Source organism: Cydia amplana, chromosome 15 (assembly GCF_948474715.1).
Source record: "Cydia amplana chromosome 15, ilCydAmpl1.1, whole genome shotgun sequence".
Taxonomy (NCBI): Eukaryota; Metazoa; Arthropoda; class Insecta; order Lepidoptera; family Tortricidae; genus Cydia; species Cydia amplana.
This window is the reverse complement of record NC_086083.1, coordinates 8,763,084-8,787,028: the sequence shown is the minus strand read 5'-3', so window position 1 is coordinate 8,787,028 and position 23,945 is coordinate 8,763,084. Positions and strand designations below refer to the sequence as shown.

The following is a 23,945-nucleotide window of genomic DNA, read 5'->3' as shown; positions in this document are numbered from 1 at the left end:
GTTTTCGGAGGAATCCAAAGCTTAACGCTGTCTAGGAAATCGCGCCATCTTGTTTACATAGACAACGTTCTAGTGACGTCATTCAACGCTATATAGCGGCCGTCATATTACGGCACCGTTTTCGGAGGAATCCAAAGCTTTAGACATGAAGTTGCGACAGCTCGTCACGCTGAATGGTGAAGCTAAGTATGATCCCGTTTTCTCCTAGAACTTATTGAACCGTGACGTACCTGGATATAGCCTCGGCGGCATGCGTGTGTAGTCTAGCCTGCGCGCGCAGCTCGGCGACGCGCGGCGCGTGCGCGGGCGCGGCGCGCGCGAAGCACACGAGCGCCGCGCACGTCGCCCACGAGCAGGACAGCGCTAGCACGCAGCGCGGCACGCGGGAGAGGGACGCTAAGTACGATGCCGTTTGCTCCTGGAACAATAAAGATTGCATTGTTAGGTACTACAGTAAAACCGTAGAAATAGACGATTCTCGAGAATCTCGAGGCTAAATGTGACGTTATCGATGAAAAGGGACCTTATTGTCGATGGCGGTTACGCCATTATTAACGATGCTACAATATAAATTCAATGCAGCGCGAAGCTGTGCGGCGTAAGCGCCATCGACAATAAGGTCCCTTTTCATAGATAATGCCCCAAATTTCAATCAATAGTGGTCCCTCGGGCCGGATCGGAATTATCATCAAAGTTTAGCTGCTAAACTGGTCAAGCGGAACGTGAGATCCACTGGGCTGTTGGCGGTGACAGAGTAAGTAAGTAAAACTCCTTGATTTATAAGTTATCCGGTTCGAAGGACCACTTTGATGAAACATGTTGCTGCGTTACCATTTACCATAACTACTTTTAATTCATATCTACCTAATATAGCCTGCGGTAAACACATGTATGTTCATTTCTATTTGGTACAACGACATCTAGGGTGTTAACCTTTTGGACGCCAATGACCGATATATCCGCACCGTAGGTTCAACGCCAAAGACCGATTAATCGGTCACACATCACAGAGCAACATAGACCTACGTGCATGTGCATAAAGTTCAATTTCAGTTTTGACACTTCGGTGACGTGGCGTCAGCGTGACAGCTTTTGTGTTTGACACGGCGTCGAAAAGGTTAAAGACAAAGAGGTAGGTATATAAGACATTATATAATCTTTAACATCTCGCTGTAATGTTACCTGTAGGAACACTGAGATGTTAGGTCCGCGCCGCTTGACGGCGTCGAGCAGGCGCTCCGTGGTGCGGTGCTTGGTGATGACCGCCACGATGTCCGACCGGTTCTGCTGGTCCTGCTGGTCCTGCTGCTCCAACTCCAACTCTCGCACCAGGTTGACGAGGCACGCTGTGCAGAGCAGGAGGAGCTGGCAGCATTCCGTGCGGGACAGGATGCCTGATTAAAAAGAATAAAATTCGTTGTATGCCCTTTGTAGGGTCTGTGCGGAAAGAGAAGAGTCGTAGAATGTATGGGCTCCCCTATATTTCACGACTCTTCTCTTTCCGCACAGACTATTAGTGATACAAGCTAGCTGACCGGGTCGCCAGACTTTGTAGAGATCCATTTGTTTTGAGTGGAAGAAAGACACGATGTACCGTGAATTATCTTTCACCACTTTTGGTGCTGAAGAAAAAAATATTCTTCTCTTATGCGGAAGAACCCTATAAATAAGAATGAATAAGGTCCTTCAGCATAGTAAGACAAGAATTCCCTCCTGATTTTTAGGCGGTCATTGAGGCTCAGGTTGTTAGGTACCTATGGCTGTATGATGGGATATGGCTGAAGTCCGGGATGTGATGGAACAAATGCCTGTGTTCTTGGCTACGAATCAAGTAAAGCAGGATTTGAGATTTCTTTTGGACGATAAAATAGTTGCAAATGAACCAACGATACGATACGACTGATACGAGTACGGGGTTGCTACGCAGCTGCGGACTGATCGGATTCTTGTCGAAGCTAGGTGAGGTACGTACCTGTGATATTTTCAACAATGGTATCCAAGTATATATGTAGCTGCGTCAGGTCGTAATGCCCCCTGAGCCAGGGCGCGGTGATCTGAGTTAGCACCGTGATGGCCTCACGCATCTGAGGCTCAGGGTTGCTTTTGTCCGAGAGGATATCCGAGAGGATCTCGATGCCGCCACCCTGCAGAAGGAAATACGAGGGGCGTTCAATATATAATGAGAATGAAATGCAAACTCTTTAAATATTAGGAAAGTAAATACTGGCCGGTAAAGCTAATCTACCTAGCTGATTGCCATGAAAAAAAAACTAACTGTTTTTTGGTTAAATAAAAATACGGCGATTTCTTTGCGATGCTATTGAGTACGTTAGCGAAAATGGAGAAAATTCAACTGCGCGCCGTTATCAAATACTGCCGTTTGAAAAAAATTTCTACGGACCAAGTCAATTTAGATTTACGGGACACTTTAAGGTCTAATGCTCCTCCGTATTCGACAGTCGCACGTTGGTGCGCCGAATTTAGACGTGGAAGAACATCGACCATGGATGACCCCCGCTCCGGACGCCCTACTACAGCAGTAACTGAAGAAATTGTGAAAAAAGTCGAAAACTTAGTTTTGGCGGATCGTCGTGTCACGGTTCGTTTTATTGCTGAAAATGTAAAGATTTCAACGGGGAGCGTGCATAATATTTTACATGAACGCTTGGGTATGAAAAAGGTATCAGCGCGTTGGGTACCCAGAATGCTTACTGACACACAAAAACAAACTAGAGTCGAGATTTGTCAAGAAGCTTTGGACCTGATACAGCAAGACCGGGAACTTTTTTGGCGCGATTTATAACAATGGACGAAACATGGCTCCATCATTACGACCCTGAAACGAAACTGCAGTCTATGACATGGAAAAGGCCATCATCTCCAACTCCGAAGAAATTCAAGGTGGGGCCCCATCTGCCGGTAAGGTCATGGGCTCTGTTTTTTGGGATGGTAAAGGGGTCGTAATGATTGAGTATCTCGAGCATGGAGCCACTATTACGGGCTCTTTATATGCCAAACAAATAGCAACATTGCGCAATGAGATCCTTGAAAAACGGCGAGGTAAACTCTCGAAAATTGTGTTGTTCCATCAGGACAATGCACCGGCACACAAGTCCGCCGTTGCAATGGCTGCAATACGTGATGCTGGGTTCGATATCCTTAAGCATCCTCCGTATTCACCAGACCTCGCCCCTAGTGATTTCTACCTATTTCCGAGATTGAAGGAATGCCTAAGAGGCAAGAAATTTGAAGACGACGACGCGGTAGTCGCTGCAGTACAAGATTTTTTAAGTACTCAAGATGAAACCATTTTTAGAAATGGAATTTTAAGTTTAGAAAAAAGATATACTAAGCGTATTATGCTAAAAGGTGACTATGTCGAAAAATAAAATTACATTTAATAAAAGTTGTATATAACATACTCATTCTCACTTTTTATTGAACGCTCCTCGTAGATGTTGAAATTGCTTATAAAATACTTGCTATGACACTGTCAAACCACCCAACTATAATGCAAAATCTACCAACGATAGTCCAAAACTAGCTCGAACATCTTCGTTTAGGTGTAACTATTATTTGAATGACGCCCTTCTAATGCAAAACATTTTCATGAATGGAAGTAATGACTCGGACACAGAAATAGATGGTTTTAAAAACGTACCTCTTCAAACTGTTTGACCGCATCCCCAGTAACACAGACAGTAGCCAGCGCTCTCAGCGACAACGCTTTAATAGAGCTTTTATTACTCTCAATAATCGCTGTTAACAACGCTCTAGGCACTCCGCATTCAACGAACGGGAGCTCAGTGATGCTCTTCATGATTTTGGAGCATTTGTCGTGGAGCGAGCCTTCGGAACGGTCACTCAGCATGGCCAGGTGACCGATGGAAGTAAGAGTGCTCTTTAGAATCATGTCCGATGGTGGTTCTTCGATTATTGATACTAGCGTCTGAAACGAGATAATGGAACCTTAAAATTGTGTGATGACTTGAAAACACAATTTTATGCAGGTTTAGTTGCACTTGCTCTTTAATTAACTTTAACTTTTTTATGTTGTGATGGAAATTCCTTCCGAGAGTGTAATGATAGGTACTTAATAAAATTTAACCTCTTTGGAAAAATGTATTGTGAGCAAAAATTTTTGCGTGGTTAGTTTTACATGGCTATGTTTAGTATTTTTACCTTCATTTGCTGTACCAAAACCGCTTTCGTAGTTTCTAAGAAAATCCCACTCAACGATTCTAAATGCTTCAGAACCACGCTGCATTCTATCGTGCTCTCGTTAAGTTCCACTTTCACGTCTTCCCCGATGTCTATGAGTTTCTGCAGGTACAGTTGTAGGGACTTCTTGATCTTGTCCCATCTTTCTGGCGTTTCGCCTGGAGGCTTCGTGTTCAGGGTTATGCTGTGTGCTAGGACGAACTCGTTGATGTTTGCTACTAGGAGGCAGATCTGTTCTTCGTTTGGAGTGTTGGCTTCTAGTTGCCTGCAATTGAAAAACATAGGGTAAATTAATTAGGTGGTACCAATCAAGATTGTTCGAAATCATTTAATTTATGCGGCTTAGAAGATTCGGATATGACTCAACTTAAGCCCAAGATCATACGAGAAGATCCAAATAATTCTCATGAATCTGAGTGAATCGGCAGTCTGCAGCACACGATAAATATCACTAGAGAGGAAGAAGAGACTAGAAGAATCTACACTAACCGGATGACATCACTGTACTGATGCACTATAATCTGTCCGTGAGTCTGCACTTTCTTAATATTCCCTGTAATAGTGGCAGAACTAGCGGACACCATTGCTTTCATCTCTGCTCCCAGCGGTTTGCTCTGCAGCGTCGTCATGCACTCGTTCTCACACGAGCCGACCAGGTCGCACAGCCAGTATTGGACCGGCTCTGGCTTCCTCTCACATAGCCGCTCTAAAGCTGTCTGGTCTATGCTTCTCTCTCGGTATAAAATTTCATTCTGATTGTTCAATACTAAGCTGTAACAAAAAGAAAATTAATTAGTCGGAGAAACTACACTTATGTATTGGAAAATGACACGGTAAATAGAGTTTACTGCTTACCCGCTATTAAAATTTTCTAACAGATTCACTCTACGAGGATTCTTAGCGGAACTCCTTGGTGGCGCCCCTTTCATGTATTCATGAGGAGCTAGCATTTTTGGCGTAGATGTACAGGCTAGATTACACTGGACGTCTGAGAAATTAGGCTCTTCATCTTTTAACTTCTCTCGTTTAGTATCTTGTGATAAATTCCTGTCTGTTTTAGAATCTGTGTCGTATGGAATTTTCAGTTTATCTTGGAATTGTGGTGGAGGTGATATCCGACTTATTCTGAAGTGATTATCGTCGCCTTCCGAGTCTTTAGCCCTTACATTTATGTCGCTATCAGCACCCACTAACCGTTCATTGTAATTGGGAAGTAACATTTCTTGTTCCGGGTAACCGACAATGACCCACGAGTTTTGTTCCTGTGTTCTCGGCAGACCGAGAGAGGGTACTCTACTTCCACTTAAGATACCACCGGCATGACTTTCAACGACGCCTGGCTTCTCTTTCTTCCCTGGGAATATCCTGAATATATCTTTGTTTCTTTCACTCTTTGTTGCCATTCGTTGTTTAGATTTGGGGCCAGGTTTCTTTGAAGGTTTAAGATGAAGACTATCCATGATGTTTTTGCCCAACAAAGCATTGGCGGGTTTATGGACTTCATCTTTGTCTTCTTTAGTCGGTTCCTCGTCAATGTATCCTAATGAATGGAAGCCATCTTGAATATCAAGTATTTGCTGGTCTAACCTCTGTGCTTCAAAGTTAAGTGATTTGTTTAGCCTATTTCTTTGGAATTTTGGTGTAGTTGTAATTGGAAGGTTATCTTCATTGGACATGCTACGCTTGTATTCAGGTTTTGTTGCTGTACTCCTCTCTGTTGGTGTGTAAGATATGTTAGAAATTGGAGTTCTGTTCCTTGGCTGGTTATTAACTGCGATTTCATTGTTGTCGGCTAGTTTTATGTATTCTAAACTTTCATCAGATTTATTTTTACTTGTTTCTAAGTCTTTAACTTTTGCCACTTTGATAACTTTTGAACTATCACTCTCTGTACTTGATATGAATGACTTTTTAACTGGATATTTCTTAGACGGACTAATAATATTTATATTTTTTACCGGTACATCTTTGGTATCTCTGAGTATTGCACTGTTATTTGGGTTGTTTTCTTTATTGCTTACAGTAAGATTTGTGTTTTCTTTTCCACCCTTAGCTTTGGCATTCTTAGGAGTAATATTTTTAGACGTTTTATCTGTTTGAGAATCTTCATCGTTAATATTCTTTGGGCTAGGATATTTGTCTTCAAGTTCCTTATCCTTTAGGAGTTCCATATGTTCTTCATCATTATGTATTTCATAATATTTCTGCAAGTCGTAAGGAGTCTGTATGAGACTGCTGCTTCGGTTCCTCGGCTTGGGCACCGGCGTCTTCATCCCACTAACCTCTAATACTTTTGCATCAACAACGTCTTGGCCGGGAGTGCCTTGAAAATCGATGGCTTGTTTGACAGTGATATTTTCATTGTTATTGGTATCGCTGCTGCTTGCAGATTTGTTTTTAGAGTCTTCAGGTGAGGGGTAGTATTGTGAAGGAGGTGGAGAGCTGTCAGAGTCTGAGAACCCCGAGTCTTGGCTCTTGTGACTGCCGGGGCTGCCGTGGCGCAGGGGCCACTGGTTCGGAACTGCATTGGGCTGCGCAATATTTTCGACGCTGACGTTCCTCTCTTGTTCGGGCTGGTTGGCGATCCAGTGTGGCAGCTGAGGTTCCCAGTCGTCCTGGGCCCTGTTATGGTTCCAGTCCGCCGGCTGCGCCACTGGGCTGCCCATGTTTGGCGGTGAATCTCCCCACCACACTTTACTCCGCGTTCGTTGGAAGTTGGACATCCTGCAAAGAACAAAGTAAATGTAAATGACCCGTGGGAAAATCGTGTCTAAGGTGCCGCGTAATGACGTGCCCAAATGATGTAATTTCTTGGTCCATTATAAAGCCTATGATTTGGGAGACGCCGGCCATGCGTGAAGGCTAGTTCTATGGTTAAGGATGAATTATTCGTTTTGTTTTTTGTGCGTCATGGGAAAACGTTACCTACAAAAAGCTTCTTTTGCGTAGAAAATAAACTAAATTCTTGTTAACATGCAAAGTGGCGCGAGGTAATAACAATAATGGCATATCACGAACGCGGAGTCGCGGGCAGATGTTAAAAACCGTTGCAGAATCTATTGTGCAGCGCCATTGAAATGCTTTGCAGTGCAAGGGTACGGGCCGCGGGCAACTGTGATTTCGTCTCCGCTCCCCTATATTTATGCCAAAAGAAATGACCGGTCAAAGGGTTTAGAAAAAAGTTCCAAAAAGGAATGCAGTTGGCTTACTTATATACATGTCGATTAATTTAAATAGAAAAACTTCGAAAACGGACGAACAATAGGGGATTAAGGAAGATATCCTATAATCTTTTATATATTTTTAAACTCACTTTTCCAACCATGAATGTAGTACAATAATGATCGATGTAAAGTGTGTAACCTGGCCAGCACGTTCGCGGTTTTCTATGATTCAATTGTTTGCATTGGAAGCGAACTACTGTTCGACACTCGCTGATTCACAGAACAAACACAAACCTACATTCTCGGAGGCTTCTGGGCATAGTGCACACTGCGGACTTATATTTATTTGCTTATTTAAATATTCATGTCGTGTAGTGAGTTTGGACTGTGAAAAAAGGCATAGTGTGGTTTCTATAAGCGTTAACGTTAGTAAATATAATAATACTGGCACCTTGATTTTTTTCTTACCTATATGTAGTATGTGTACATACATTTACAATAGTCTCGTTTTTGAAGCAAGAATATAATTAAATAAACAAATTTCTACGGGAAGTTTTAATTTAAAGGTATCTCCCTGTCAATAAAAGGTATTACGTAGGTATATATTTGATTGACTAGCAGAGGAAGTAGCGGTAGAATTTCAAGTTAGCGACACTTACATAACGGTTTTAACCTTTAACTTCGGCTAAAATGACATTATCTGTATTTTTATAAATTAAACCGTACTTATTCAAGGCTGACCTTTTAGTTCGATAGGTCATGAGCATAACAGATATGTTATGCTCATGACCTAAGGAAGGACCTAGACTTTAACGGGACGTTAGCTGCAGCTGCGGTTTGAGATTAAATTGAAATCGGGAATCTGAATTGCAAATGTTCATGTGCATCTTAATAGGTTGTCGTGACAGGCTTTTATGAAACTAGATACAGATAATACTATATTTTATGAGATAAAATGGAGTATTAAGTTTATTCAATATAGCTTAGATAGTAACGATGGTCGTTATTTTAGAATTCTATGAATGTTCTACGTCGTTCATTTGTAGCTTTGAAATGTTCATTCTTTAAATTTACAACATAAATAATAAAATTACATAATATTTTAAAGAACAGTTAGAGAGACACGAGTCTCTAAATTATTACCTAACGAAATATTTTTGTTCTTGTCTGTGTTTATATAAAGTGCTCATTTTGATTAAAAGCGTTTTCACAGTGTCCGATCCGATATCGCCTGTCGGATGAACCTCGGAGAGTGCCCTATGACATCAAGTCCTTCTATTTTGGGTTATAGTTTTCTTTTGAACAATACATACCTACACATTCAAAAAATAATTATTAAAAACAAATATTCTTTCTGATCGTATCCGATTACCGATATCGGATCGGACAAGTGAAAACGGTTTAATAACCAGTTCTATGAATTATCACTGACGCCAGTAACTACATTTACTTATTTTTTATTGGCCCGTATTCCACAACTCGAACCACTAATGGCTACTAATAATCACTAATCACCAGAGGAATTATGTCGTCACTGTGACTTGTATATTTAATGAACTAGTTTTGACAGCCGGCGTTGCTTTCGCAAACGATTAGCATAAGGATGACAATGGAATTAGGATCGGAAATATGGTAACTAGTTGTGATGCAAACTATTAACATACCTAGGCTGGGTAATAAAAGCTAAACTTGGAACCTGCTACCCTGCCCTGCCTGCTGCCTGCTTGTCACGTTACTAGATTAGATACATAGTCTTTATTGATTCTTGGGTGGTTGTAATTGACCGTAAGTTATGCAGAAATTATAATAAAGGTTGTCCTGAAAAATAGGTACTTACCTACCAAGAAATATACACTCTACAAAACTGACATAAGTACATATTGTTAAACCAAAATATGTAATCAAAGCCATACAACCTAGTTTCATAGCTATATTATTTAGTTACAATTTTACATCCAAGAAAAACAGCATATTTACTTAAACTAGTTTCGAGAATATTGTGATTTGTTTGTCGGTTGGTAGATAGGTACATAAATTCGGGTGTACCATCTACAGCTAAAACTGTCTTTAACTTTTGGATGGGGGATACGGGTTAACGTATTTTGTAGTGTGAAAAAAAAAGTAGTAACGTGTATTTTACACACGTACCTACATAAAGGTGACAGTCCATTTCCAACCGCAGCTGCACTACTGTCAATTTTACTATGGAAATTGACAGTAACAGCGGCGCGTTCAGTACCAGTAGATGCAGCTGCGGTCAGAAATGGAATGTTACCCTAACTCTACGTGTGAATTTGAAATAAATAAAATGGAAGTAAAGACGATCGCATCGGAAACTGACTTTCTCATTCTAATGCGTTAATTGTAGGCATTGGGTATTGTGGTATTTTGCTGCCATTCCCAAAATCGGGAATTTCCGGTTCTCGCCATGTAAATTTTGTCCTGGGAACATTCCCTAACGGTGCATCAGGCATCAACTTGATAAATTAATATTTAGACTCGATGTGTGGTCGAATCGATCTCCATATCTTATTATGAAATCAAAACAAGTACAGTGGAGATTGACGCTTAAGTAGGTAGTTTGAATGTGTTCCAGTTCTCAAAACAATAAGTTGTGATTAGGTCAGCATGTATAATTAGTACCGTCATAAGCATAATCGCTTATTTAGCTGCTTAGTACGAAACCTGTCTCAGTCTTGCCCAACCATTGGCAGAATGCTGAAAACCTTCAAGTGATATCTATTGACCTATTTAATCTCTTGTACTGTCTTATGGCAGCCTAGTACTAAAGTTGCTAATTAGGTTATGTAATAATCCACAGTTTTAATTACTAGGCACGGTAATACAATCTCATTACAGGCTCCGGTGTCGTTAATTGTCAATGTTAAGCAAAAATATATAATAGTAGGCAATAGAAGAGTCGTGGGCCCCATACATTCCACGACTTCTCTTTCCGCACATACTTTATTATAGGTGGGTTATTAAGTTAGCTACCTTGTTGATTGTGTTATCAATGTTGAAAACCTTCAAGCGGTTATCAATTGGCCTTTGAAGAATTTCAGTGTCTTTTTATTTCAAAGACATACCTATATCAGTAGGTACATACACATAGAGCACCCGCTAAAAACGTATTTTGGTTAATACTATATTGGATGTGAAAGATAATTTAAATACTCAGCCTATGGCTTAAGGTGGTTCGATTTTCATACAAAATTCAATCGACTTTCATTAAGTAACTACACACTATTACTACATAAATATTTCTGCATTTATCTTCTTTCGAATATTCATTTTCGCTAAATGAATAGGAAAACAATGTTTCATACAGAAATCATGCAAAAATCATAGTTAACTTTTCATCAATTTTACGTATGTGTGCGTCACAAATGTCGTGTACGGATACATTTGCGACGTTGCCATACCATTTCCGACGTTGCCGGGCTGACCACGGCGTGAATTTGAAGTGCCGTCATGTTTAGTGCAATTTTGTTGACCTACCCGATTTTGTTGAATAAGTACCCGAAGTTCGTCAGCTTAGCTAAGAACTATCATGGCGCGTTTTGTAAACAGTCGCTTTTTTGCTTACAAACGGAAGGTTCCCGGTTCAAACCCAAGTCATTGTATGCTGGGACATAACTTTTTGTATTTTTTTACACCTAAATTTCGTGTTGTTTTTTATTTTTATTTAATTTTTCTTATTTTCAAAAATCGATGGATTAAATATGGGCTAAGCGTATTCGTTTAATTTTTACAAAGATAATTAGAAATTATACTCTACCTAATCTCTTTGATTTTTACAATCAGGACATCCTCACAGCAATAAAAAAGAAATGTATAACATTTCCTGTGGTTGAAAATAATGGAATTTTGTCTATGAATGAAAAACACAATTATTACTAGTTACTAGAGTAAGACCAAAGAAAGTCTGCAGCGCTAGATTAAAAGTAGTTTTTAAAAATCAGTATGCGACAACACCACAGAAAATGGATTAAATAGTCTTGATACTTGTGAAATTTCTACCATATTTACCGTCTATGAAAAAATTAAGCTGTATGCACAGCTTAATTTTTATGGTAAAATAAATTTCATTCCAACAATAGATGTCACTATTAATATGTAGACATATACTAATATTGATAAATAATATTGGGAGAATGTGACATTTGGCTTCATCAAAATTAATAAGCTTTTGTAATATCCGCGACGGCGGTAAATAGGTACAGAGGGCCTACCGCGAACACCGAAGTTCTCAATATGCGAGCATCTTTCTCTTTTACTCCCATTAAGGCGTAATTAGATTGACAGAGAAATTGCCCGCAATTTGCGAACTAAAGTTTTCGGAAAAACGAAATAAACCATTAAAACAATAAACATATGTATATTAAAAATTAATTTTAGCTTTAACTAGTAGGTACCCATGCCGTGAGCATAAGCATGGAGGTTGTGGGTTCGAGCTCAAAACCCGGCTAGTACCAATGAGTTTCTCGAAATGTTAGAGGAAGTTCATAAGTATGCCTATACCTATTAGGTGTGTTCAATTTGCTGTGAAACCTTAGTCTAAACCAATATTATATTATCTAAGTAGGTACATATGGTGAAGTATTAAGATGTTTTATTCCACTTACCCGTCATCAACTCCAAATTTTGTAAACATTGTCGTTTTTCAGCTTTAATCGCCTCGTGCTGACTTATTACAAGTGTAAAATTATTCGTCATGCGGAAAAGTAACTCCCGCACGCCGGTTTTGAAGGTTTCACTATGTTTATTCCGTTCATCACAAAACACAATGAATATTTAAACGATTTTGACAAACACATACCATAGTGCATGACGTTTACTGACTGCTTAAAAAACATTGCCATATGTAGTTTTTTAATTCGATGTCAAATTATTGCGCTGCAGACTTTCTTTGGTTTGTCTCTACCAGGTATGTAAATTATAACTTGATTATATAACTTTATTAGAAACCATATTGTTGCATCATCTTTCTTCCTATTACATTAGATATTTTTTTCTATCATGATTCATGGTATTATATTTCTTTCAGGTACAGGGACTACTACGGATAACAAATATGAAAAAATGTACTGTAGGTACTAGAATTCAAAAAAAAATGTTTTCCTTTTATTTTATTTTACAATTACCTACTACTTTATTAGAGGCTGGGCAGTAAGGGACTGCTTTACTTGTAGAACAAACTATTAGCGCTTTAAAAAAAACTGATACCTGACACTTACAAACTGGACTTCCTTGGGCTTATTCTATTAAGAATCGTCAGTAGGTATTCTCCATCCTAGCATAAAAAGATATCCTAAAATGTCGGTCATCACGTCAGGTTTTAGTATCAAAAATGTTTCCCAGCCTGCGTGACGTAGCGGAAACTAAAACTTCTATACAAATATTTGGGACATAGTTTTTATATTAGCTTCAGGATTCAACAAGAATATGCTAGTGATTCTGAGTTGGAAGAACCCAAAAAGATCATAATCTGTGAAAATCAGGTATTGTTTTTTTTTTAAACGTTGATAATGTAATTTATTGATAATAGCTACCCGCCCCGGCTTCGCACGGGTTAACAAATTATACATAAACCTTCCTCTTGAATCACTCTATCTATTAAAAAAAACCGCATCAAAATCCGTTGCGTAGTATTAAAGATCTAAGCATACAGACAGACAGACAGAAAAGCGACTTTGTTTTATACTATGTAGTGATAGTGATGATGATGATACTGAATATCTGGGGGAAGCGCTGGTGGCCTAGCGGAAAGAGCGTGCGACTTGCAATCCGGAGGTCGCGGGTTCTAACCCCGGCTCGTACCGTCGTACCAATGATTTTTCGGAACTTTTGTACGAAATATCATTTGATACCTATTTACCGGAACCTATTTATATACCGATACCTATTTTTCGGTGAAAGAAACCAATGTGAGGAAACCGGACTAATCCCAATAAGTTTACTCTCTGGGTTGGAAGGTCAGGGCAGTCGCTTTCGTAAAAACTAGTGCCCATGCCAATTCTGGGATTAGTTGCCGAGCGGACCCCACGCGAGGAAGAAGAGATTGAATATCGCGCAAAAATGCGCGTTTTCTCACAGATCAGACCTAGCTAAGAGATCAAACCCCTTATAGCAAATTTCATCGAAATCGTTAGAGCCGTTTCTGATATCATCCAAATATATAAATAAATATATATATAATAATTACTCGTTTAAAGGTAAGATAACACAAAAAGGACAAAAATAAACAAAAAGAAATTACCTACTCGCACCAGTCTTGAACCCCAATCCTCTTGCACGTATTTCCACGAACATACCGTAACGCTATTGCAGTATACTTACGTTGTGTGAAATTGTCTCCTATAAGCATCACGGAAACACTGTTTGCATGTGTGAGTTATAGTAGGAAAAAGCATGACAGCAACACTCCGTCGACTTTAAAGGGTGGTTTTTGCACAATGAAGTATTCAATGTTTATTTTAATAGTTCAATATTTACTTAAAGAGTTCGCTAAACATACTTTTAAGTATACAAATACCAAGACCATTCCATAAAAAAATAAAATATAAAATTTTGCGAAAGTGGCACCATCTAGCGAGGGTTAAGCTTTGAGTAACCTAGTCGAACCACCTTAACACTATGACTTTCAAATAACTTAAGAGGTGGAAAACTATTAATTTACACGTACAACCGCGTGTAATACTTAAACTTTTCTTTTTACCCCACGTACCTAGTTAAAAGTACTTTCGCTTATCGCGAACCTCTTTAGTTTGAGAACCGCTGATTTAATCAAACCTATACAATCAGGTTAATTGATTTATTCCGAGCATATCAAGAGCCGATTTTATTATTTAACCTAGATAGCAAAAAACTAAGTGAAACCCCTAGCTAATAAGGTACCCTGTAGTGTATCAACTGTGTGCCAAGTAGTTGCTAGCTTCTTCGCGGGGGGGAGTGTTCACTGTACACTCTTATCAGATTCAATTTGTCAGTGACAGCCTATGTTGCCAAATATATTGCAAATATTGCAACACATATTTGTTGGGAACAATAGGACATTTGGTCACTTCGGCTGTTAATGTTAATACCTACTCGATGTTGGTCATGTTGGCTGTATATCTAAAGTAGAATGTGTCACCTTCGAGCCGCCACGGCACCCCAACACTTCCACCTCTTTCTTCTTGTTTCGTGACGCTTGACTACACACAATGGCGTAATTTGCCTGTTCAATGGTGTGACATTGAATTTTAAAGCATCAGGCAACACAATGATATACCTATTTAACTACTTTGGGAGTGTCATTGTTCTTAGACTTTTGAACTCTAAATGGTACCAAGTATAGATTTTCTTTAAAAAATATATTGTATAAATAATCCGTTTTTAATTTCAAAGTACCTAAACGATATCTTTCTCTGTCATTAAATTAAACGTAACAAAAAAAAAAGCGCTGGTGGCCTAGCGGTAAGAGCTTGCGACTTGCAATCCGGAGGTCGCGGGTTCGAACCCCGGCTCGTACCAATGAGTTTTTCGGAATTTATGTACGAAATATAATTTGATATTTACCAGTCGCTTTTCGGTGAAGGAAAACATCGTGAGGAAACCGGACTAATCCCAATACGGGCCTAGCTTACCCTCTGGGTTGGAAGGTCAGATGGCAGTTGCTTTCGTAAAAACTAGTGCCCACGCCAATTACTGGGATTAGTTGTCAAGCGGACCCCAGGCTCCCATGAGCCGTGGCAAAATGCCGAGATAACGCGAGGAAGATGATGATGTAACAAAAACTTTGAACTTTGAAAACGTTGATACTTTTGTCTGTAGGTAGTAGTAGGCAAAGGCTATCATCCTACAAAGTTTCTAAATTTTAACGTGATATTTATCATTTTTATTAACACTTCATTTTAGTCATTAAATTCGGATAAATTATACAGGATAATTCATAGGAGACTAGCAAAACAATTACCATAAAAAATATATTTGATAGGAGAATAGAAAACCAAGAATAGAAACATAGCCAAAGGAAAACCGGACCGCTTGTTTCTGGACCAAGATAAAGAGACAGTCAAGTGACGAATCAGGAGCTAAAAACAGTAGCAGAGAGAAAAACTGAATGGCGATGCCTCAGACAGTGGCGTAGCTAGGCGTGGGTGAAGTTGGCCGTCGCCCACGGCCTCGCGCTCCAAGAGGGGCCTAGCGCGAGGCCCCTTCGGGCACAGTGAAAGAAAAGGGCCTCGTAGATGCGATTTCGCCCACTTTCGTTCACGCTACCGCCACTATTGCCCTCTGAATAAAGCTCATGTTGACATCTATAGGTGGAATGGAATCACTCAATCGGCGAAAGCATATCGGAGTCGTTCGGATGCGGTCCATTAGCTATGCGACGGGTTACATCGCTAGATTACGTTATACGCTCTCTTGTTAGCGGGGAATCCATTTCTAATAACTGGCTTTTTATCGCTGTGCGTGAAATAACTTAATTTTTATGGAATTGGAGAGCTACTAAATCATAATCAGTGCAGAGCGCTATGTGCAGTGAGTAGGGCGAAATGATTGGAAGTAAGTAATTTAATGGGATATATTCTCCTCTACTTCTAAGTTCTACTGCTGAGTAAAAGCTCTGCTCTGCGGTAGGACAATTAATAGAAACTCCTGGGAGACAGGTAACTTACTAATTACATAAAGCAAACAGGTTAGAAATAGTTATTTGTACAACAAGTGATCAAAGTTTGATATTTCTTCGAGTGCTTATTTTGAGTCCCGTGCAAGCGAAAGATTCTATAATAGATTCACGAGCGTAGCGAGTGAATCTAATTTAGAATCTTGAGCGTAGTAAGGGACTCAAAAGCGCACGAGATGTAAATAACTTTGATCTCGTGTAGTACACAACATTTTTCACCTCAGCGCAGTGAGAACATACCTATTAGACAACTTGAAAAATGTAATCCTTCTTCATCACTTAATACCTGCACTCATGTTTTCTTAAGATATACAAACAATTAAGTTTAATTACCGCAATGGAACACAAAAACAAAACGTAATAATAAATTCCAGTAAAATAATATAGAAATAACAAACATTAACTGACACTTCAATCGCCAACTTTGACAACAATAAAAATCTTTGTAAGATACGGTCCGAATTGCGGATACGTACTATTTGTCAACTATGGTAGAAATTCTTAAAAGTAAAATAATTAATTTTGCGTGATGATCTGTGTATTTTTTGAGTTCGTTATTTTAATTGTACAATAAAATACCTAAAATATAGTATTTTATCAGGTTTTATGAAATCTTAAACTTTATTTTTATTTATTAATTATTAAGAATTCATACTCGTACGTGGTTTGGAACGATGCGGTCTGAAGTTTTTCGGGGGTCTATTATAAACCGTGAATATACCGTTCAATGTCGTTTTAACTTTTTTTTGTCTGTTTCTTTGCTAACAGTGTGAAAGGGACAGAGATAATAGAACCCAAGTATTTCGAACTTTTATTAGACCCCGCATGTTGAAATGACATTTGACAATCAAGGTCACTTGAATGTCATTTTGTCTCACTCAGTGAGCAAAATCGCATTTTGCTCACTGTTTTTAAGAATCAAAGTACCCTTGTTCGAGCTGCTGAGGTGAAAATGGAATTACTAACTAATAACTTATATATCCTAAAGTGCAACATTTTTCGGTGATATAACATAAAACTACATGTAAACGAAGGTGTAAGCTTCATTGACATTAAATTCTCTGTAGGCTGGTAGGTAAGGTAGGTTTAGTAGTAGTACTTATCTAAAGTAAGTAGTAGTAGGGTTAGGAACTTATTCCTTATTATCTAAATTATCTGCACATGTTGCAAATAAACTACAGTAACATGAACTTATAACAAATGAACATCTACAATGTCTAACTAATGGAGCACCTGAAGTTTAAATAAGGAAAACAACAGATATAACGGAAATTTATTGAATTTTACCTTAAAGGTTTACAATTAGTAGTAGATAAAGTAGTAGAGTAGGTAGTAAATAGTAGGATTAGTAACTTAATTATTACTATCTCCACTTGTAGCAAATAAACTACTGCAGTAACATGAACTTATACAAATGAACATCTACAATGTTAAACTAATGGAGCACCTGAAGTTTAAATAAGGAAAACAACAGATGTAACGGAAATTTATTGAATTTTACCTTAAAGGCAACTCGTCCGATAAATTCATGACAGGCAGCTGAAACCATCGGCGTAGTTAGAATGCTATTGATGGCAACGAGAACAGATGACATCTGCGAATTTATTGCATTCAATTTTGAAATATCTACGAGGCACCTTGCACATTGCACACCATAACGGGAGTGTACCATCAGTGTGTAATAAATAAAATGAAAATATTTTATGGTGGTAACTTTACTTAATTGCGATTAGTGATGTGTGTGCTGATATCGTGAATAGTGAGGAATCCACTCAGGTACCTAAATAAATATGTATGAAATTTTCATTACGTAACCAATACGTAAATATCTACACATATATTATACTTTAACCTGTAAAATATGCGGATATAATATTAGCATTTAGACAAGCATAATTAGTAAATAAAAATGTTGTTCCATTATGTTTAATGATATCATAATAAGGACAGCATATCATTTACAAAAAATTTAATGTAGGTACTAGACATTTTATGGTATAAAAATATAGTTGGTCAAACCAATTTGTCAGTCAGTAAGAACCAGGAAAACTATACTCTTTTTTTTCTTTTGGGTGCTAGTACTAGTGTAAGACAAAGATAGTATGACTCTCTCTGTCTATGTTTGAAATGAGACAGTCCTTTGACAAACTATAAGTAAGTTAAAATCAAGAACAAGAGAACCTATAGCTGGTCAACCAAACCTTGTATACTTATAAGTATATAATAGATGTTATTCCGGAAACAGGATTTCGCCTGAAAGGTTTCCGCCTGTCACTATAGCGATTTCTTTAGAATCGTTCGTGTCTATGGTATAAAGTGCACCTGGCATAACGGTCGCGTGTCATCTGCTCGTCTTCCATACGTACCATACGCCACGCCACGCCACGCTTGGCTGTTTGGCACGCGCCCTTGCATAAAAAAAGTTATTTTCAAAATTCCATTTCAAGCTATTCGTATTTTTAATTCGTTTTTGCTATATAAGGAAATTGGTGACTTTTAATAAACAATGCTAAAGATAAAAAGTGTAATAATTAAGAAAGATGCATTTTTTGTTTTGACCCTTGCTAACAAGTCTATTAAATTAGAGTATAATAGACAATTATTATACCGATTTAAATTATTATAACAGACACTTCCAAAGTGGTAAAATGTGTGTCTATCCCCCCCCTGTAACTTCTAAAATAACAGAATGATAAAACTAAAAAAAATATATGATGTAGGTACATTACCGTGTAAACTTCCACCGAAAATTGGTTTGAACGAGATCTAGTAAGTAGTTTTTTTTTAATACGTCATAAATCGCCTAAATACGGAACCCTTCATGGGCGAGTCCGACTCGCACTTGGCCGCTTTTTTTTGTAAATGCATACCTAGCTAAAAATTTAACGTAAGTACTTTTTATACAAAAGCCATACGCGTCACAATTAGACGAATACTAATCACAATATCTTTAAATTTAATAAAAAAACGGGATGATTAACTTAAAAAAAATCAGGCAACACGCATAAGTACAAATAAATGATCTTTTTGAAATATGGGTATCACAATCACAAAAACGCTATATCACTATATACATAGTATAAAACAAATAGTCGCTTCCCGCTGTCTGTATGTATGCTTAGATCTTTAAAACTACGCAACGGATTTTGATGCGGTTATTTATAATATAATAGATAAATAGAGTGATTCAAGAGGAAGTTTTATCTATAATTTGTTAACCCGTGCGAAGCCGGGGCGGGTCGCTAGTACTTAAGTTCTAAAGTGTACTTACCTACATACTAATTCTACGTCTTAGTCCTATATATCCCAATTGTCACTATTGAACCGCCAGTATCGACCCGTGTCCCCGTTCAATGGAAAACCGTTACAGTGTGGATCGATCGCTGCGCAGTGTCATCGGTTGTGATTTGATCGCTATGGTTACGGCCAGGTGTGCGCGCGGGTCGGGCGCCGCTTCGGGCTCCCAAGCCGACGATTAGCAACTATACAGGGTGCTTCAGGGATCAATTTGTGCGAAATTTGTGAAATTGTCGCTGCACTTGTAAATTCCGACATAGCTCGAATTTTGAAAACCGAAATGAAACCCTGAAACACTGCATAAGGTTTTCTTTCCTGAAAATTTGACAGATCACATAGTGGAATTTACAAGCGCAACGGCGATATTAATTTTGGTTCAACATTAGATTTATAAAAAAAGGAAAATTGTCATGATTTGTAATTTGTGCTTAATATCATTTACATAGGTACTCGTAATACAGCTGTATGTATGATTTGTGTTTTTCCTAAATACAAGAGAGTATAGGGATTGGAAAAAAGTTTACCGCTGACGTTGTAGGTATATTTAATGAATAAACGAGTATGAGTATGAGTAAAACAGATATTCCCCTAAACCAAATTCAAATATTAAGCTTATAAAAGTAAAACCAAAATTATTCTAAAAGGAGTTAATTAACAGATTGGCATAAAATAATTAAATGAGGAGATTAGCAATTTTATTATTATTCGACGCATCTGCTTTGTTTCTATTTGACTAAAGACCCGCGTCATTTAATAATCATTTGGTAAAACTCAATGTTCTTGTAATCGTGGCTAATTGCGCTCACATTTGATTAAACACAGCCATTTGTACCTGTATTGTCCCATTGTTTAAATTACTTCGCAGTGACGCTCGCGCACTGACTCACTAACAAAACCAAACATGATTATAATAACAAGTTAATTATTTATATTCATCTGTAATTTATGAGGCGTTAATGACGGTACAATTAAAAAATATAAATCAAACCCTTCTTTAAGTCTTTTGCTAGACCACTGTACCATGTTTATTGCAAATAAATGAAATCTAAATCTAAATCTAGAAATAAGTTGGCAATAAAAAGTATAAAAAAACGTCTATTTTATTTTAAAGCGTATCTATTTTTAAACACCTTTTAGCAAAAAGAAAAATTTGGTTCAAAATATACAACTATCTTAATGGCAATCACTATTATAAAGTAGGTAACTTTATAAAAAAACAGTGACTTTATTTGTAAAAATATTTGCCTTTTTAGATCAACCTGTAAAAGTTTCTAAGTGGGCTCGCTCCCCTTATCACATATGTATTCCCAAAGACCCTTACCGGTTCCGTAACATCTGTCCATAACATACCAAATTCAACACTGTTTCTTTCCATATTCGACTCGGGCGGGACTTCCGCACCCATTCACAATAATCACAATGCAGTGAAAGTTTAAATAATATTACACAACCAAAGGTGATAATCTAATAAGGCGTAACACACGAAAATCCATTATGCAGATATTTTATGCAATCTAAATAAACATCATGAGCGCGCTAATGTAAGTGGCCAGCAGGAAATTAAAGACAAATGTGGAGTAAGTATCAATTTACGGTCGAAATACGAAATAAGACAAATAATCTCAGTCTAACCTCGAAGTTGGCTTTCAGAATATTGATATGCTAAAACACGTAAAAATACCAATGTGTTTACGTAAACATTGAAAAACGGAACATATTACATATTTAATCGTGCATGTTATAGTTGTTTACCTCGTTTTAACTACACGATTCGGATTGATATTGCTACATAAAACGAGTATTAATATTTCGAACCAATTTTTACAACAATTTTACCATTGAAATTTATTAATGTAATGTGGTAACGGTTGGCCGCTCGCCTCAAGGCGAGGGCCGTTCATAGGGCACGCGTCGGTGGCATATGGCAGATAACACTTACGGTGTTTGCCTTTTAAAAAAAATGCAACGGGCTGGTGGAAACACGCGCCAGTAGTTAGCTTCTTTTTAAAACACGTGGCTCAGGTATTCAACCATAACGTTCGTTCCCATTCGCAGCACTGCGTTTAGAATGTGATGCAGTTTTCTCGCTGTGTTTACATTCCTTAACGGTGCACAAAAAAATCAGACTAAGTAATTCAACAATAATCGGCTTATAGTCTTTAAATACAACACAGAAAGTTTTAAACCAGATTGAAACAAGTATTAACGATAAATCGATAAGTACGTAACGTTCGTAATAGGACCTATTTGTCAGGAACAGTAATTAGTGCGATTTAAGGAGGAACGCTAAGTAATCCTGAATGACATTTAAAGCTTTCAGATTAATGCAGCAGTCACTATTATCTACTTTGATTCCGACTGGACCATCAAGAACGTCTGCCATGGCATCCGTTCAATCCAGTTGATCGGGTAAACGTCGGCCTTGGCTCGTTATTGGCAATGAATTGATAGCTGACATTTAGATTAACCGCCGGGCAGCTGCGAACTGCAATTAAACGCCAACAATTACTTAGCTTCTTCGGGCAGATGTCTGCCCGTGTACGGACGGCTTTACTGCAAACTGCAACCGTTTGACATTTTACTTTTTTCTAAGCGACTAAGGGTTTAATGTGCATACGAGTATGTGAGTACACTTTCTATTAATGTTTTTTAACTGCCACGCGACTGCGAGGTGCGGTGGAAATGTGGATGTGTTTATGACCTGCTATAAAATTTTTCATTCATAAGCTCAGCTATGCTTATGCATTGTAATAAACTTTAAATATTTCGTAACCTATTCATAAATACACAATTGACGTAAACGAATACAAAATTCAGTGCCCTAGGCCCGGGCCTTGTGGGTAGATAGGCGGAAATCTGGCACGTTTAACGTCTTCTTACGATTTATCCAGTTCTCAAGGAATAAAAAAAATGGCGAAATAGAAAATGAAGTGCTTGATTTTTTGAACTTTCTATAAATTGAAAATAATGTTACAAGATGTTATACATAAGCAACCTATCCGATGTGATCATAGACTATATGGTTAATGGCCTGGATAATTACGATTCCATAACGTTACACGTCATGGAATGCTCTTTGTCCCGCTCTCGCATAATCGTCTTAATCACAGGCCAGGAATGCACACGTGCAAATGACATTTATATTATGTATATTATAATGCCGCGCTACAGATTTGCGTTTTCCTGGATATACTTAAGACTAGATGACAGCTGTTGTTAGGAATTTCTTTAGATGTCTGCAGCAGAATTAACATTCAGCTTTACATATATCGCGAACGATAGTTGAAAAAAAACCGGCCAAGTGCAAGTGCGTAGAAGATTCAACACTATGTACAACGCATGTAGAAAATGTAGCACAATATCATTTTTTGCACAAAAAACGCCGACAAGTTCATGTATATCTTATACTTTTATCCGGGAAAACACTAAATTAAAAAGACGAGTGAATATCATCGGAGTTCTGCAAATTGTTAATGACTTCCACAATACATAGAGCATGTAGAGCGTCCAAGAAACTACAACGGATCGTAAAGCCACTAATCACCACGTTTTTCAATATCCCCATCCGATCACACTTATCGTCAGTTCATCACCAATTAGTCCACTTACAGGCCTAGAAACCGTCTACATATACGAGGGGCGTTCAAAATATTCTCGGTATTGATATCTTACGACCTCTTCTAAAATTTCTTTCGTTACTGGCCGCTAAGGTTTATTCATTGACATTAAAAAAAAGTATAATTCGAACCGAGATAGTCTTTTGTTTTTCTGCAATTGCTGAACAAACATGAACATCATGTGCGAATTGACAATGTTAACTAAATTAGAACATCGATGCGTGATAAAATTCTTGACAAAACAGGGTAAAAATCAAAAAACCATAAAAGAGGAAATGGATTGTGTTTACCGTGAGTCTGCTCCTTCTTTATCTACCATTCAAAAGTGGTCAAGCGAGTTTAAACGCGGAAGGGAGAGTATTGAAGATGACCCTAGACCTGGCCGGCCTGTAGTAGCTACTTCACAAGAAAATATTGATAAAGTGGAAAAACTTATATTGGAAGATGGTCGAGTGAAGGTAAAATCTATAGCACAAGTAACCAAACTCTCTATTGGTACCGTACATGATATTATACATGACCATCTTAATATGTCAAAAGTAAGTGCAAGATGGGTTCCGCAAATGCTGACTCGGCTTCAAAAAGACATGCGTGTAGCTTGTTGTTCCGATTTTATTGACCTGTGCGGTGAAAATCCTGATGAGGTGCTGCAAAGAATAGTTACTGGGAGATGAAACCTGGGTCATTATGACCCAGAGAGTAAACAAGAGTCCATGCAGTGGCACATTAAGGGTTCAGCTCATCCCAAGAAGTTCAAGGTCATCCCTTCAGCTGGCAAGGTCATGGCCACGATATTTTGGGATTGTGAAGGAGTATTACTAATCGATTATAAAGAAAAAGGTGTAAATATCACAGGACAGTACTACGCTAACATTCTACGTCAATTAAAGGATGTAATTAAAGAAAAGAGGCGAGGAAAGTTAACCAAAGGTATTCTGCTTCTGCATGACAACGCCCCCGTCCATACTGCTCATA

The 23,945-nt window shown here is 38.2% G+C and overlaps 1 protein-coding gene across 1 annotated transcript in view; it reads right to left on the bottom strand.

Annotated features, from left to right (window-relative positions):
- LOC134654555 (uncharacterized) overlaps positions 1-23,945 on the bottom strand; it is a 61,418-nt gene that overhangs the window by 2,050 nt on the left and 35,423 nt on the right. Inside the window, exons 3-9 of the mRNA XM_063510011.1 lie at positions 5,077-6,945; positions 4,711-4,992; positions 4,183-4,486; positions 3,662-3,949; positions 1,973-2,144; positions 1,183-1,394; positions 231-418 (exon numbers count right to left, since the gene is read on the bottom strand). Coding sequence (XP_063366081.1) covers positions 231-418; positions 1,183-1,394; positions 1,973-2,144; positions 3,662-3,949; positions 4,183-4,486; positions 4,711-4,992; positions 5,077-6,944 — 3,314 coding nt within the window. The 5' untranslated portion in view covers position 6,945. The remainder of the gene's footprint in view (positions 1-230; positions 419-1,182; positions 1,395-1,972; positions 2,145-3,661; positions 3,950-4,182; positions 4,487-4,710; positions 4,993-5,076; positions 6,946-23,945) is intronic.